The 13,120-nt window shown below is 60.0% G+C and overlaps 4 protein-coding genes across 13 annotated transcripts; 1 reads left to right on the top strand and 3 right to left on the bottom strand.

The window, feature by feature from the left end:
* Positions 1-2,109: 2,109 nt before the first annotated feature.
* Positions 2,110-4,462, top strand: PPP1R14B (protein phosphatase 1 regulatory inhibitor subunit 14B). The gene is given in 6 exon segments (XM_040256312.1): positions 2,110-2,216; positions 2,219-2,325; positions 2,327-2,608; positions 3,646-3,729; positions 4,014-4,046; positions 4,123-4,462. Coding segments are annotated over 6 exon segments (609 nt in total). The 5' UTR covers positions 2,110-2,182; the 3' UTR covers positions 4,192-4,462.
* A 394-nt stretch (positions 4,463-4,856) lies between these two features.
* Positions 4,857-7,847, bottom strand: FKBP2 (FKBP prolyl isomerase 2). Of its 6 annotated transcripts, none has more exons than XM_040256327.1 (6): positions 7,703-7,847; positions 6,285-6,453; positions 5,848-5,960; positions 5,681-5,727; positions 5,090-5,125; positions 4,857-4,995 (listed from the first exon to the last, which is right to left on the bottom strand). In XM_040256327.1, exons 1-6 carry the CDS (start codon positions 7,762-7,764, stop codon positions 4,934-4,936), a joined length of 489 nt encoding a protein of 162 aa, XP_040112261.1. In that variant the 5' UTR covers positions 7,765-7,847; the 3' UTR covers positions 4,857-4,933. The 6 variants fall into 6 exon arrangements, with proteins under 6 accessions (XP_040112261.1, XP_040112263.1, XP_040112264.1 ...); XM_040256329.1 differs by having other exon boundaries at positions 6,620-7,756; XM_040256330.1 differs by lacking the exon at positions 7,703-7,847 and adding an exon at positions 7,299-7,364.
* On the bottom strand, positions 4,859-7,578 carry LOC120874686 (glycine-rich cell wall structural protein 1). Its single transcript, XM_040256297.1, has 6 exons — positions 6,620-7,578; positions 6,285-6,453; positions 5,848-5,960; positions 5,681-5,727; positions 5,090-5,125; positions 4,859-4,995 (listed from the first exon to the last, which is right to left on the bottom strand). Exon 1 carries the CDS (start codon positions 7,551-7,553, stop codon positions 6,756-6,758), a length of 798 nt encoding a protein of 265 aa, XP_040112231.1. The 5' UTR covers positions 7,554-7,578; the 3' UTR covers positions 4,859-4,995; positions 5,090-5,125; positions 5,681-5,727; positions 5,848-5,960; positions 6,285-6,453; positions 6,620-6,755.
* A 1,908-nt stretch (positions 7,848-9,755) lies between the features above and the next one.
* VEGFB (vascular endothelial growth factor B) lies at positions 9,756-13,114 on the bottom strand. 5 transcript variants are annotated; one of them, XR_005723677.1, is made up of 7 exons: positions 12,955-13,114; positions 12,384-12,426; positions 11,846-12,042; positions 11,628-11,701; positions 11,397-11,432; positions 10,867-11,149; positions 9,756-10,324 (listed from the first exon to the last, which is right to left on the bottom strand). XR_005723677.1 is itself a non-coding variant. In XM_040256307.1 (7 exons), exons 1-6 carry the CDS (start codon positions 13,012-13,014, stop codon positions 10,936-10,938), a joined length of 624 nt encoding a protein of 207 aa, XP_040112241.1. In that variant the 5' UTR covers positions 13,015-13,114; the 3' UTR covers positions 9,756-10,324; positions 10,914-10,935. The 5 variants fall into 5 exon arrangements, 4 of the variants coding, with proteins under 4 accessions (XP_040112241.1, XP_040112243.1, XP_040112242.1 ...); XM_040256307.1 differs by having other exon boundaries at positions 10,914-11,149; XM_040256309.1 differs by having other exon boundaries at positions 10,867-11,048.
* Positions 13,115-13,120: the final 6 nt, after the last annotated feature.

Raw genomic sequence — 13,120 nt, 5'->3', positions numbered from 1 at the left:
AACCCACCCCAGTGGGGTGAGGTGGGGCATGGTGGGGAATTTGGATTTGGTAAATTGCTTCGCCCATCAGGTCAAGCTCAGAGTCAGAAGCCAGGCTGGGGATGGGACTCTCTTAGAAAGGGTGGGTCCTGCCTAAACCACTGGAGAAGGGTCAGCCCTTCCCTGGCCCCTGAGGCTGGCTGAAGAGAGACTAAGGCCCGAAGGGGGCTGGGGAGGGAGAAGGTGTCAGCCTATCACTGAGCCACGAGTCATGTGCCCCCTGCTCAGGCCTTTCAGGGAGAAGCCCACTGGCATGAGTCCCACCACCACCATCACCACACACGCCATTCTCAGCCACTGCCTTCTTGTCTGTACTCTCCAACCTCAAGGTAAGCCTAAAGCCCTGGGCTTCGGTGTGTGTGCAACTGCCGTCTCTGGGGTCGCACAGTCGGACACGCCTGAAGCGACTTAGCAGCAGCAGCAGCAGCATCAGCAGCAGCAGCAGCATGCCAGCTGTATGAACCTGGACCAGTGTCAACCTCTGTCTGAACCCCATCTGCTGCAGAGGGTGTCTCTGGCATCCAGAGGGGCTGGGACTTAGTGTCTCTAGGACCTGGAAACTCTGCTTGGGACTGCAGAGGGTGAGCCTGTCCTCTGTGTTCTGTGGAAGCCTCTGAAACAGAGTTGCACAACCTTGTGTGGCAGTAGGAGCAGTGACTTTGTGTCAGGGGGCCTGCGTAGACAAGCTGAGCTCCATTGCTATCTGGGTGTGTGACTTAACCTCTGTGGTGCAATCACTGAAACTTCCACGTCCTTTCCTATTTAATCTGCCACAACCTTCGGAGGAAATGGAGGCACACAGGAAGACTTTCATTCGGTCATTTGTTCAACCAATTAAACACCGACTATGAGTCTGACCTAGGTGCTGAGAGTTCAGCAAGTCAGTTAATTTGCCAGATCCATGTGGTTTGAAGCTGAGCGGATCCACTCAATCATGGGTATCAGCAGTAAACAAGGGCCAGACAGGTCTCAGCCTCACAGAACTCATAGCTGAGAAATGCGAGACGGACAATGAACCAGGGAATGAGAGACACTATTTGAAAATATAAAAAATCAAACTGGCTGCAGGAACAAGGCACAGGGTCTACTAAAGAGAGGTGGGTCCGGTAAGGCCCTTGTGAGATCTGAAGGACAGAGGAAGCGGTAGGGCTGGGATCTACCGGAGAGCTTTGAGGTGCCCTCACGCTAGAACCGACTATGTGGAACTCGTATTAGGGTCAGCAGTTATTATTATCTTTATTATCCTGAGTACTCTCTCCTCCACTTCCCAGTTCTTTAAGCCTCAGTTTGCACACACCAGAGATTACGGGGTGCAGAGGACCGCGCCCTGTGGAGACCAGCCCTACGAGGGCGCTCCAAACAAGTTTTCCCCGCCCGGGCTCCGCTGCGGGGGAGGGGCAGCCATGCGGGGCAGGACGCTGTGAACTACATTTCCCACAATCCCATCCTCAACCGCCATCTTGGCCGGTGGGCGGTGGCTGCCTGGGGTCTGGCCCTTCAGGCCGCTCGGCCGTCTCAGCTCACCCCCAACCTAGGCCTCCATCATGGGGTGCGCGGAACCCCAAGGAGGGGGGCGTCCAGTGACCTGGGCAGCGCCTGTCCGTCTTCTCCACCCCTCCACCCACGGGAGCCCGGTCCACGTGTCTGTCAGCGCGAAGACGCCTCTTGTCCCCCGCTGGCCGAGGGCTGGAGGACCCAGAAGGGAGGAGGGTGGCGTTCCCAGGTCTCCTCCTCGGACCTCTGTCCTGTATACAGTGCCCATTCCCCTCCATTCTCAGGCGGCCCCTGTTTTCCTCCACTGAGGACAGAAGACTAGGTTCCCCATTGGAGCGCAAATCCTCGCACCGGGCGATTAGAACGCCTAGGGGTAGGGCAGGAAGGTGAAAAGGGAGAGGGGACAGCTAGGCCCAAACCTCGGAGAACTAGATCCTCCCCTACCCCCTGTCCGGGGGCGGGGTAGGGGTGAGGGGCAAGCTGCAGGACTGGCCCTTTAAGGGGGTGTGGTCGGGGGGCGGGGGAAGCGATCCAGACAGAGAAAGCGGCTTCGGCTGCGGCGGCTCGGGCGGCGGCCGCGGGGGACAAAGGGCGGGCGGATCGGTGGGGAGGGGGCGGGGCGCGGCCAGGCCAGGCCCGGGGGCTCCGCATGCTGCAGCTGCCCCCGGGCACCCCCGCCGCCGCCCTCGCCGCGGAGCCGCGCGGAGCCGAGCTCACGAGCTAACCCGAGCCAGCGGCCCGGAGCCAGCCGGCGGGCGTCCGGGAGGCGGCGGCGCAGGGAGGGGCCCGACACGCGCACGTGGCCCCGGCGGCCGCCATGGCGGACAGCGGCCCCGCGGGGGGCGCGGCGTTGGCGGCCCCGGCCCCCGGACCGGGGAGTGGCGGCTCAGGGCCCCGCGTCTACTTTCAGAGCCCCCCTGGGGCTGCAGGCGAGGGCCCGGGCGGCGCGGACGACGAGGGCCCAGTGAGGCGCCAAGGGAAGGTCACGGTCAAGTACGACCGCAAGGAGCTACGGAAGCGCCTCAACCTGGAGGAGTGGATCCTGGAGCAGCTCACTCGCCTCTACGACTGCCAGGTGTGTCCCCCACCCTGCGCCGACACCCTAAAACCGGTTCCGATTCGGGCCTCCTGGAAACCCCACCTTGAGCCCGCCTGTCACCCGGAGTCAGTGGGCACCCCGCTTAAGCGCGCTCCCCTGCTCTCTGTACTCCCCGCCCCCAATGTATGCTCTTTCTTGTCTGACCTAAGTCACTTCTTTCTTATTCTCTGCCTTGGACAAGAGACCCGGGACTAGTCTAGGCTGGCTGGGGAAGGAGAGCTACCTATCTCTTGCTAGCCTAGACCAATTTAAGGCACTAGCCAACACAGTTGTTGGGGTTTATGTGTCTTGCCTGTTTCTAATGGGCTAATCTGGAGTCCATCTTGGCATGGGGGGCAAGCTAGCCCACTCTCTGGGTTCTGGCTCTCCACCCTGTGACTCCTTCCTTGCTCAAGTGGTGACTCAGGCCCCGGGGGCCAGGGTGGAGGAGTGGGCTTGCCCTGTGCTGCCTACCCTAGCCCAGCCCTGGAATGCAGTTGGCTCCAGACAGGAGAGATGCTTCCTGGGGGAGGAGGGGTGGCAGGCACCCCCTCCCTCGGCAAAGCATGGGCTCTTTGTTTCCCCTTTACCAGGCCTGGGTCCTTCCCACTGACCCCTCACCCTTCACTTCCTCCCCACTCCTGGGAAGCTGTGACAGGTGTTTGGGGGAGGGGAAGGGGGCTGTGATGAGTTGGGGCAGCTGGCCCCATCTGTGCTCTGGTTGAGATGGGGGGCATGGAAGTTGGGGAGACACATCTGCAGGGTTCCCAGCCTAGGATCCCCACCCCTAGCCGTCTGGCACCCAGGGTGCCCAACTGGCAGGGACAGGAAGCTCCCCCCCACATTGGGCAGTTTGCCTTGGCACAGGCCTGATCTGTTTTCTTCCTCGGAGCAGCTGCCGCTGTCTGCTGGGCAAAGAGGGCTGGCTCCCGTCTGCAGTAGGGAAGGGGCCTCAGCCAGAGCCCCTCTCACACCCTCTCTCCCAACTCAGGCCCTTGTCTCTCCCTCCTCCCTCCTCCCCCACCCCACCCCAGGAAGAGGAGATCCCAGAGCTGGAAATCGATGTGGATGAACTCCTGGACATGGAGAGCGATGATACCCGGGCTGCCAGGGTCAAGGTAAGAGGGCCTGGAGGGCAGCAGGGCCAGGTCAGGGGAGCAGAGGCTAGAGGGCTGCAGGGAGGCGATCTGCCCACTGTTGGGTCGGCAAGCCTCCCTTGATCTTCAGCAGTCAGCTCTGTGATCTTCCTGGACTCAGCTTCGGCCTCCACCAAATGGGGCCAGTGGTACTTGCCAAGCTGTTCAGTAGCCGTGGCATCTCCAGTGCCTTGGAAGAGGGCATGGGTGAATTCTAAGTCCGTGTTCCAGAGACTCAGTTATCCTTTCCCCCCATGCCCCACTAGGAGCTGCTGGTTGACTGTTACAAACCCACTGAGGTAAGGAAGTTGTTTCCCCAGAGGGTGGGGTGAGGAACCTGGGGTCCGGTCTCCTTAATGTCCTCCCTCCCTCCAGGCCTTCATCTCTGGCCTGCTGGACAAGATCCGGGGCATGCAGAAGCTGAGCACACCCCAGAAGAAGTAAGGGTCCTCGACCCAGCTGAACGGTGGCTCCACAGGACAATCGCTGCCCCCTGACCTCGTAGCAACAGCAATACCAGGGGGCCCTGCGGCCAGGCCTGGTGCCACGAGCAGGGCTCCCCGTGCCCCTGGCCCAGGGGCCTCTTCCCTGCCCCCTCAGTTTTCCATTTTTGGGGTTTTTTATTATTATTAAACTGATGGGACTTTTTGTGTTTTTATATTGACTGCGGCGCGGGCCCTTTAATAAAGCTAGGATACGCCTTTGGTGCAGTTCACAGGCTCGCCTGGTCTCTTTTAGGGGGGACACACTGCTCTCCGACTGCTGCCAGCTCAGCTTCTCCCCAGGTGACCGCAGGCCTTCCTGAGGGCCACGTAGCCATGGCGATAGCCCAGTGTTGGCTCCCAGACTAGGAGCTGGAAGTGGCTGGGGAGCTGGGGAGGAGCCATGCTACTGCCGGCAGGCAGGAATACTCTTCCCTTCTGGACAAGGGCCACCATACCACCCAGGGCTTGGCCATTGTGACCTCCATGCTACTGAGCCTACTACACCCCAAGGTTCTGCAGCCCGGAAAGGAGAGGGAGGAATGGGAGGGGGTCGAGGGAGAGAGGAGGCTGAAGCTGCGGTTTCTAAGTCTCTCAGGGCCCACAAAGAAACACAGGCTCACTTCATGGGTTTTAAGTTTTTTTTTTTCTTTGAACAGTCTGGTCCCTGATGGGGGCCTCTCCACTGCCCCTCTCCAGTTTGGCTACAGTTCTGAACGTCGCTCGATTTTGAGCAGCTCCACCTCGAACACCAAGGTTGCACCACCTGCAGGGGAGAGGTGGGAGCAGAATGAGAACTAGGGCCACCTGGAGATGGAATGGATGGAGCAGATGGGGAGGGGGGCAGAAAGGTCTATTACCTGGAATCTTTGGGGGAGCTCCCCGCTCTCCATACCCTGCCAAGATAACACAAAGAAACAGAATGAGCTGTGGCCAGGCAGAGTGAGGTGTTCTGCAGACATCCAGGCTGAAGCTAAGCCTCTACCCATCCTAGCACTAGGCCAGAAATGGAGATGGGAAAAAAAAAAACAAGGGAAAGTTAGTCGCTCAGTCCTGTCTGACTCTTTGCGATCCCATGAACTGTACCCTGCCAGGCTCCTCTGTCCATGGAATTCTCCAGGCAAGAATACTGGAGAGGGTTGCCAATTCCTTCTCCAGGGGATCTTCCCAACCCAGGGACTGAACCTGGGTCTCCTGCATTGCAGGCATCTTCTCTACCATTTGAGCCACCAGGGAGATGGGAGGGGGCTTGCAAAAGGTCAGAGAGTTGGCACCAGAGCCAAGTGTCCCAATGGTCTTGCCCTGTCCTCATTGCTGGACAAGGCTAGACTTGGAAATGGCATGGATTGAATGAATAGAGTGGAAATGGATGCAGAGACTAAGTCAGCCTTCACCCTCACATGGATAATACACCCTGAACTCCCTATCCCCACTCTGAAAGAGCCTCTTACCCAGCTCTGATGGAATCACCAGCTTCCGCTTTTCCCCCTCACACATCCTGCAGGATAATACACGTTCAGCATGTGGCAACAACCAGCCTCCTTGCTCCCTCCCCCATCCCTGGGGCTTGCCTCCCACAGTTTACCTCCTGGACCACAGCCATGGCCCCACGACTCACCCTAGCAGCCCCTGGTCCCAGCCCTTGATGACCTGGCCTGTGCCCAAGGAGAAGACAAAGGGCTGGTTCTGGGGCAGGCTGCTGTCAAACTCTGTTCCATCTTCTAGCTTCCCCTGTGAGATCATGGGAAGGCCAGTGAGGAGGGCGGTCTGCTCTGACACCCCCAACCCCAGTGCTCTTCCCATCAAGGTGGCACCCCACAGCTTTGGTGGCCACAGTCCTAGCAGGAGACAGAACGTTGGGCAGCTCACAGTACACTGTCACTGCTTGCTGATGCCAACCCGGGAGTAGACAGACAGTGAAGAGCAAGACAGAACCATGCACAGTAGATGAGAAGACTTGCCCAAGAGATCCACCTTTTGGCAGAGAAACCTGGCTCCCGGTTCCTTTCAGGTCCCCAAAAGCCCCGCCCCCCAAAGCTCCACCCCTTCACCCACCGTATAGTGCATGTGCAGAACGTCCCCTTTCCGCGATTTGATGGGACAGTGGTCTACCCGTTTCTTGACTCCAATCTGCAGCTTCCGTTTGCCCTCGGTCCCTGTGGCCGTGACCAGGGCGCTCAGGCAGATGGACAGTACTGTCAAGACCCAGCTCAGCCTCATCTCTCTGTGGGAACAGACCCCGACCAACCAACCGGGGGAGAGGAACGGAAGGGCATGGAATACCGGCAGGTACCCGGAGGATTCCACCCCACCGTGGACCCTGCCTGCCCCTGGGGATCCCCTTGTTCGGGATCACCGCCCCCTCCCCCAGGCTCCACGGCTACACTTACCAGTCCAGTGAGAAGGGGGCTTGCCCGAGGACCCCAGCAGCGGGGAGAGGGGGTCAGGGGAGGCCACAGCAGCCAGGGTCCCGCCCCTTTGCTCACCCCCTGCCCTTCCGTCCCTCCCGGTCCCCAGCTCTGCTCTTCAATTCCCACCCGTCCCCTTCCGCAAAGTCCAGACCCTATCTGGCTGCAGAGCTGTTGCCCCGACCGGGCGACCCCATTCACGCCACACCCAGTTGCCTCCCGCCCAGCACACCCACACATCTGCGGCTGCCGCAGGGGGTCGGCCCCGAGGCACCCACACGTCGCCACTGGGTGGCTCCGGGGAGCTCTTGTCCTCCGGAGGTACCCCCCAGGCTGGCCCTGTGCCTCCGCCCGAGGCGCCGCCCCAACTCTGAGCCCTCGGGGGCCTGCGGGGCACCCAGACTGGTCCCGTGTCGGGTGGCCGCCGAGTCCGCTCCACCCACACCACCTCTCCCGGGGGAGTTCTAGGCCTACCGCGTCCCCAGGCACGGCCACCGCGGAGACCGCCCCCGCGTGGACGCCCCAGGCCATTACCTGGGCCTACCCCTTCGCTAGGCTCCTTGGCCCCACCTTTTAGAGGGCGCGGTTCCGCCCCCGAACCTGTAGCTCCGCCCCCGACAGAACTAGACCCCTTTTCCTGGACCGCAGCCGCGCCACTCACCGGCTGAAGCCCCGCCCCCAGCGCCTGGGTTCCTTCCTCCTCGGCCTCCAAACCCGAGGCTCCTCCTTCCGCCTCTTCTAGCTCCTCCTCCAAGGGCCAGTCTCCACCCCGTACCGGTCCTAGCCCCGCCCCCAGGCCTCGAGCTCCGCCTCCCACCGGCACCAGCTGAGAGGTTCCACCCGTCGCCGTTCGACTTCCCGCCCCAACTCCCGGAGCCCCGCCCCGTGAGGGGTGAGAACCCTCCCCCTGCGGCATCCCCGGACAGCTCGGACCCCCAACAGTCAAATTCCTCGTGACCTATCCCTCGTTGACACTCGGAGCCCCAGCCCGCTCCTGCCCCGCCTGATCCAGCCTTCCCTCTTGTACCCCGGCTCCCCCCAGCCCGGGCTGTGGCCCCCGCTCACCTCCTCGCCGCGCCCCCGGAGTCAACCCCAGTCGTGCCGCCGTCTCTGCGCAGGCGCGTCATCGTCGCCACCAGACCTGGCCACGCCGCCCGCCCTCATTGGACCGTGCAAAACCCGCGGCCAGACGCCCGCTGGGGTGGTTTCTTTCCTAGCCACGCCCTTCGGCACCATGTGATCTATACGTCACGTCCGGTGGCTTTGTAGTCCTTAAGGTGAGATGAAGCGACTTCCGAAAGGACCGAAGGCACTTCCGTTTGAGGTGAAATTAAGGTCAGGCGGGCGCGGGTTCCCGGAGGGGGTCTTGAGACGCCATTTTATGTCGCCCCCAGCTTGACGCTCCTGATTGCTCTTGGGCCTCTTCTGACCCATAGTCTTCAGTTGCTGTGGAGAGCCTAGCTTCAGAGTGAGCCTTGGGTTTGAATCCTGGGTCTGTGACTCATTGACTGTGTGACCTTGAACAAGTTTCTTGGCCTGGTGACTCTTGGGCTTGATAACCTCCACCCCACAGGGTCTCTGTTGGAGTCCCCCAGTAATGTGCACAGCTAGGCCCACAGCAAATGCTCTTAGCTTTTTTCTCTTCCAGCATCCAGGCCTGCTTCTACCCAGGGCACAATAACCCTGGGTCATGACTGTAGCGGTCTGACTGGGTCCATTCCCCATCCAGACTTATTTCCAGTCACTTCAGCACCCAGGAATAAACATGTGTGTGCTTAGTTGCTCAGTTGTGTCCGACTCTTTGCGACCCCATGGACTATAGCCCACCAGGCTCCTCTGTCCGTGGGATTTCCCAGGCAAGAATACTGGAGTGGGTTGCCATTTCCTACTTAAAGGGATCTAACTTGCAGCTCCTGCATTGGCAGGTGGATTCTTTATCACCGATACACCTGGGAAGTTCCACCGAAGTAATGAACCTGCAGTTGTGCTTAGTTGCTCAGTCGTGTCCGACTCTTTGTGACCTCATGGACTGCAGCCCGCCAGGCTCCTTGGTCCATGGGGATTCTCCAGGCAAGAACACTGGAGTGGGTTGCCATGCCCTCCTCCAGGGGATCTTCCCAGGGATTAAACCCAGGTCTCCACATTGCAGGCGGACTGAACCTGCAATTGAGAGGCAGCAAAACCTAAGTTTAATGTCAGGGAAACGGATGATCTGAGGCCAAATCCTCAGGTCAATCAGCTTTTCCAAGCTTATCTCAACTGAAGGAGGAAGATAATCACAACACTGACCTCAGAATTGAGGGCTAGGTGAGAAGGCACATATGAAGCACATGCTCACTGGACAAGCTAAATGGTTTTGGGAGGTAGTACCTAACGGCCCTAACCCTCATCTGTCTCACTCTAATTGAACTCTCACATTTTTGGTAATAGCATAGCTGAGAAAATGATTTGAAAGTAGCAATCACTTGTCAGAAACCGTCTCTTCTGGTTTAACGCCACTCTTGGTTTGAGCCCAACAAGATGACTACCCCTTCCTCTATGACTTCAGAGGCGGCCTCCATTAGGTAGCTGCTTTGGGTTAAACTCTGCCCTGAATGTCCTGCCCTGATGGGGCTAAGTACTGGTACCAAGTTGCCTTTCAGTTCACCCCCTCCCCTCACCACTGAGCCCCAGGGGCACTAGAGAGTGGAGGCAGAAAGCTGACCACTGAGTTTGGGCTGGGTCAGATAAACGTCAGGAGAGTACCAAGTAGAGCATGGGGAGGGGAGCCCAAGGTGCAAGGGAGGCAAGAGTGAAGACTGCAGTTGAAAAAATACGGAGTTAAGCTACATGAAGCAAAAAGTTGCAAACACAGAGTATAGCCTGGCAGGGAAGATGAGTGTTCTTTTCTATTACGTGACTCTTAACTTTCTTGGCACCCAAGGGCCCAGACCACAATGATCATCTGCTCCCTCTGTGTGAACGTGAGGCTCAAAATGAGGGGCAGTGACAGCCGAGGGCATTCGGCAGAGCTGAATCCCACCTCAAGCTCACTGGCCATCTCCTTCCAGAAAGGAACCCTTGTGATGGACACAGGGGCAGGACCCGTTAGCGCAACACGAAAGTGAAGGATGCACGGTTCTGGCACTGTGACCTGTTGTGGGGAGGTCTTTGGACCTCGTCTCCTCCAAGCTCCGTGTCTAGGAGGCAGTACAGCGCAGACGTTGATGTCCAAACCAGCCAGCCTTAACAGTGACAGACAGTGACACAGGCAGGGGCAGTTCCATCTCTTTTATCAGGACTGGGGTTCACAGTTCCTGTGCTGAAGCCCAACTCCCACATTTTTGTAGAGGATCGGGGTCTTCTTAGTGAGGTGACAGAGGAGCCAGCTGTTAGATGGGTCACTTGTACAAGGTGGTTAAAATCTGAGTCGGGACCCCATTCTCTTCCAGGTTGGTATGTGACCCCTCTTGGTCTCCTCATCCAACTCTGTCCACGTTGTTGGATGGCAGCCTTGGAGAGACAAGAGGCAGCTGGAAGGCCCTCCGAGAGGCCCAGGTCCCGGAGGAGCTTCTGCCCAGGCTGAGGTCTTGGGGACTGGACGGTTCTCACCAGGCTGCGCTCCTGCCCTCTCTAGGAGGAGGGCTGTGAGGCTAGGGGCCCCACTGAGTCTGAAAAGCAGTTTGTCACCTTCGCAGCTTCCGGCACCTGAGAAGGGAAGGGGTCTGTTCATGCTGGCACCAAAGCTCAGCCCCTGTTTCTTTAGACGCACCCGCTTGTTACCTTCTGTGAACCCCATCCTCCCCTAACACTCCTGAGAAGCCCCAGCTGGCCCGGCCCACACAATGCCACCCCATGACCCCGCTGTGGAAGGGAGGAGTGGTGAGAAGCGCCTTGGACGAGGGTGGACCAGGGTTCCACTACATCTCCTGGCCTCCCGGAGCCCGTAAGGTAGAACATCAACGTCTACTATAGGCATTTCTAAGATGGTTCAGAGCTGGAAGGCTGTCTTTCCGTTGCCACTCCTGGCGATGTTCTCTTCCAGAACATCTCTAGCCTCTCAAAGACGATGTCAGGTACCGCTCACCACAGCCCTTGATATCCTCGTTTGGCATCATGTGTCTGACTCCCGCATTAGAACAGGAGCCTTGTTTTTGCTGACCCCAGTGCCAACTAGGTGCTGGGTCAATATTTGTTCAACCCAGTCAAAGCTTCCTTTTCCCTGGCTCTTCTCCCACTGGCTGGCTCACCTGGACCTGCTCCAGGAAGGGCCTGGACACCACTCCCGACTCCTCACCTGCAGGTGTCTGGGTTGAGCTCTAAGCCCCGCCCTTGACAATGGAGGAAGCTGCGGCGTCTGCAGCGGCAGCGGCAGGTCCGGGGGTCAGGGCGCTGGCGGCGCTGGGGGCAGCGTGGGCAGAGGGGCCTGGGGCTGGAGTGGGATGGGTGATGTCAGCTGGGGAGGGTGCTCCAGGGGCAGGGTCCCAGCCCGGAACAGAGCGGGGCTGGGGACGGTGGTGGGGAGTGGAAGCCCTAGGAGGAGAAGCAACATGTCTCGGGTGGGAAAGAAGTCTTCCCAGGGGCTGGGGTCAGGGAAGAGCACAGAGTCTTGGGGAGCAGAGAAAAAGGGGAGGTGGGTGGGGACAGGCCGGGGAGGAGAAGGAGAGGAGGGGACCACAGCTTCCTGACACACCCTAACACCCCCTGCCCCAGCGACATGTGACTTTCTGGGCACTGAGCCTGGGCTCCAACCCCAGCCCAGCAAGAGCCCGAGACTCACCTGTCTGGCTTCACAGCACTCTCTCGTTTTTTTGGTCTGAAAAGTAAGAGAGATGGACAGAGACAAGGACAGAGAGGATCAGGAAGCCAAGCATTCTCCACTCTCTTGCCCTCGATCCCAGGCCTGCCTGGCTCTACACTTGGAAACCTTGTCCCCGCTGCGGTGTACCGCCACACCCAGCACCCCCCAAGCCTGATCTCTGCGAACTCCGAGGTGGGGCCTCACTGGCACCTGCATTCACACTGGCTGTGTTCTTCCAGGGACATCTCCCCCAGCTGACTGCTTGGGTACTGGATCATGAGGATCTGGGCTCAGGAGAACAGGGAGAGACACAGTGAGAGAGGGCTGGAGGGGTGAGAACACCTTGCCCACCGCCCAGGGCTCTGGCCGCCACCCCTCAGTCCCCAGAATGCCAGCATCCAGCCAGGCACACTCCCCCTGCCCCCTACCTGCATTCGGACTTGGTGCTGCCCAGTGGGCACACACTCCAGGCCATCGTCAGGGCAGCAGCCGCCACAGCGCTGCACTGTCACGCAGCTGGGCACCAGTTGCTTGGCCACAGTGCCCATGAGCTCCATGTTCAGGGGCACCACCACTTCCCGTGGCTGGCAGGTGGCACGAGCATACACGTCTATCCATGACACCACTAAGGGTAGATGCGTAAGGGTTAAGTGGCCCCAGGGTTTCCCACAGCTGCCCCCTGGCTCCTACCCCTGCGTCCAGAAGCTGTTCTCCTTAGTTCCCCCGTCACAGCCACCCTCCCCTAGCCCCTGCTTCTGCCCACCCCATCTGTCTTCCTTGCCCTATTCATCCAGATGCCAGGCATCCCACTGCCTCGATCTGCTCTTCTGTGAAATGGGCAGAATTAGAGTTTGCATCTTACAGAGAGGCTGTGATTACACAAGGTGAGAAATACATGGAGTCTGCAATCAGGGCTGGAAGCAAATGTTCTGAGTGCCGGCTGGTGCAAAGTCCTGTTACTATTACCTTTCTTCTGGTGACCAGGGGCATCAGGCTGGGAGACGGGAGCCTGTAGGAGAGAAGAAACCTGGACCAGGATGCACTCCAGGAAAGGCTGGCAATGTCTTTCTCCCCAGGGCTCTGCCCTTGCAGTCAGGAGACTTCAACTCCCCTCTGACAGTTTTCTGAACTGCTCTGTTCCTGGGGTCACTCTAACTTTACCTGTCCTCTCCACACTACCTGGGACCTGCCCCGGCTACTACCCGCCAGGCCCGCTCTGGCAGCAGCCTCGAATCTCCAAGCCTGGGGTCCGGGCTAGTTCTCCAGGCCCCAGATCAGGAAGGGGCACAGTGGGCGTCGAACCTAGTCCGCCAGGCACCGAGGTGGCCCCGCCCCCGGCTGCGCCCAGGGGACGGGGTGGGGCGGGGGAGTGGCCCCGGAGTCGGGCGGGCGGGCGAGGAGGGACTCCTCCCGGGGGATGCCCGGCCTGGGCTCCCGAGACGCCCCCCGTGGATCCCCAAGAACCCCGCGTCTTCCCACTTCCGCCAACCTTGAGAGAGGGCACGGCGCGCGGGCGGGATGTCGCCGACGCACGTACCTGGGCGGGGGCCAGCTGCAGGAGCACCGCGAGCAGCAGGCGGCGGAGCAGGGGGCTCATGGTGCCCGCGGGGGCCGCGCGCCGGGGGCGCCCGCATCGCCCTAGCCGGGCGGCGCGGGAGGCGGCGGCAGCCAGAGCCCCATGGCGCGGGCCCGGGCGCGGCGGG

This window comes from Oryx dammah, unplaced genomic scaffold (assembly GCF_014754425.2).
Source record: "Oryx dammah isolate SB20612 unplaced genomic scaffold, SCBI_Odam_1.1 HiC_scaffold_15, whole genome shotgun sequence".
Lineage (NCBI taxonomy): Eukaryota > Metazoa > Chordata > Mammalia > Artiodactyla > Bovidae > Oryx > Oryx dammah.
The sequence above is the reverse complement of the archived record's forward strand: the minus strand, read 5'-3'. Positions and strand labels throughout refer to the sequence as shown.

Bases quoted from the DNA above. Each gene is read 5' to 3' on its own strand.
- LOC120874686 (XM_040256297.1), bottom strand. From the start codon at position 7,553: ATGCCGCAGGGGGAGGGTTCTCACCCCTCACGGGGCGGGGCTCCGGGA.
- FKBP2 (XM_040256327.1), bottom strand. From the start codon at position 7,764: ATGACGCGCCTGCGCAGAGACGGCGGCACGACTGGGGTTGACTCCGGG. The intron at 6,454-7,702 runs GTGAGCGGGGGC...CTGTTCCCACAG, and splicing joins TCCGGGGGCGCGGCGAGGAG to AGAGATGAGGCTGAGCTGGG. The intron at 5,728-5,847 runs GTGAGTCGTGGG...ATTATCCTGCAG, and splicing joins TGGGACCAGGGGCTGCTAGG to GATGTGTGAGGGGGAAAAGC.
- VEGFB (XM_040256307.1), bottom strand. From the start codon at position 13,014: ATGAGCCCCCTGCTCCGCCGCCTGCTGCTCGCGGTGCTCCTGCAGCTG. The intron at 12,427-12,954 runs GTACGTGCGTCG...TCTCTCCTACAG, and splicing joins TGCAGCTGGCCCCCGCCCAG to GCTCCCGTCTCCCAGCCTGA. The intron at 12,043-12,383 runs GTAATAGTAACA...ATCTACCCTTAG, and splicing joins CCCTGGTCACCAGAAGAAAG to TGGTGTCATGGATAGACGTG.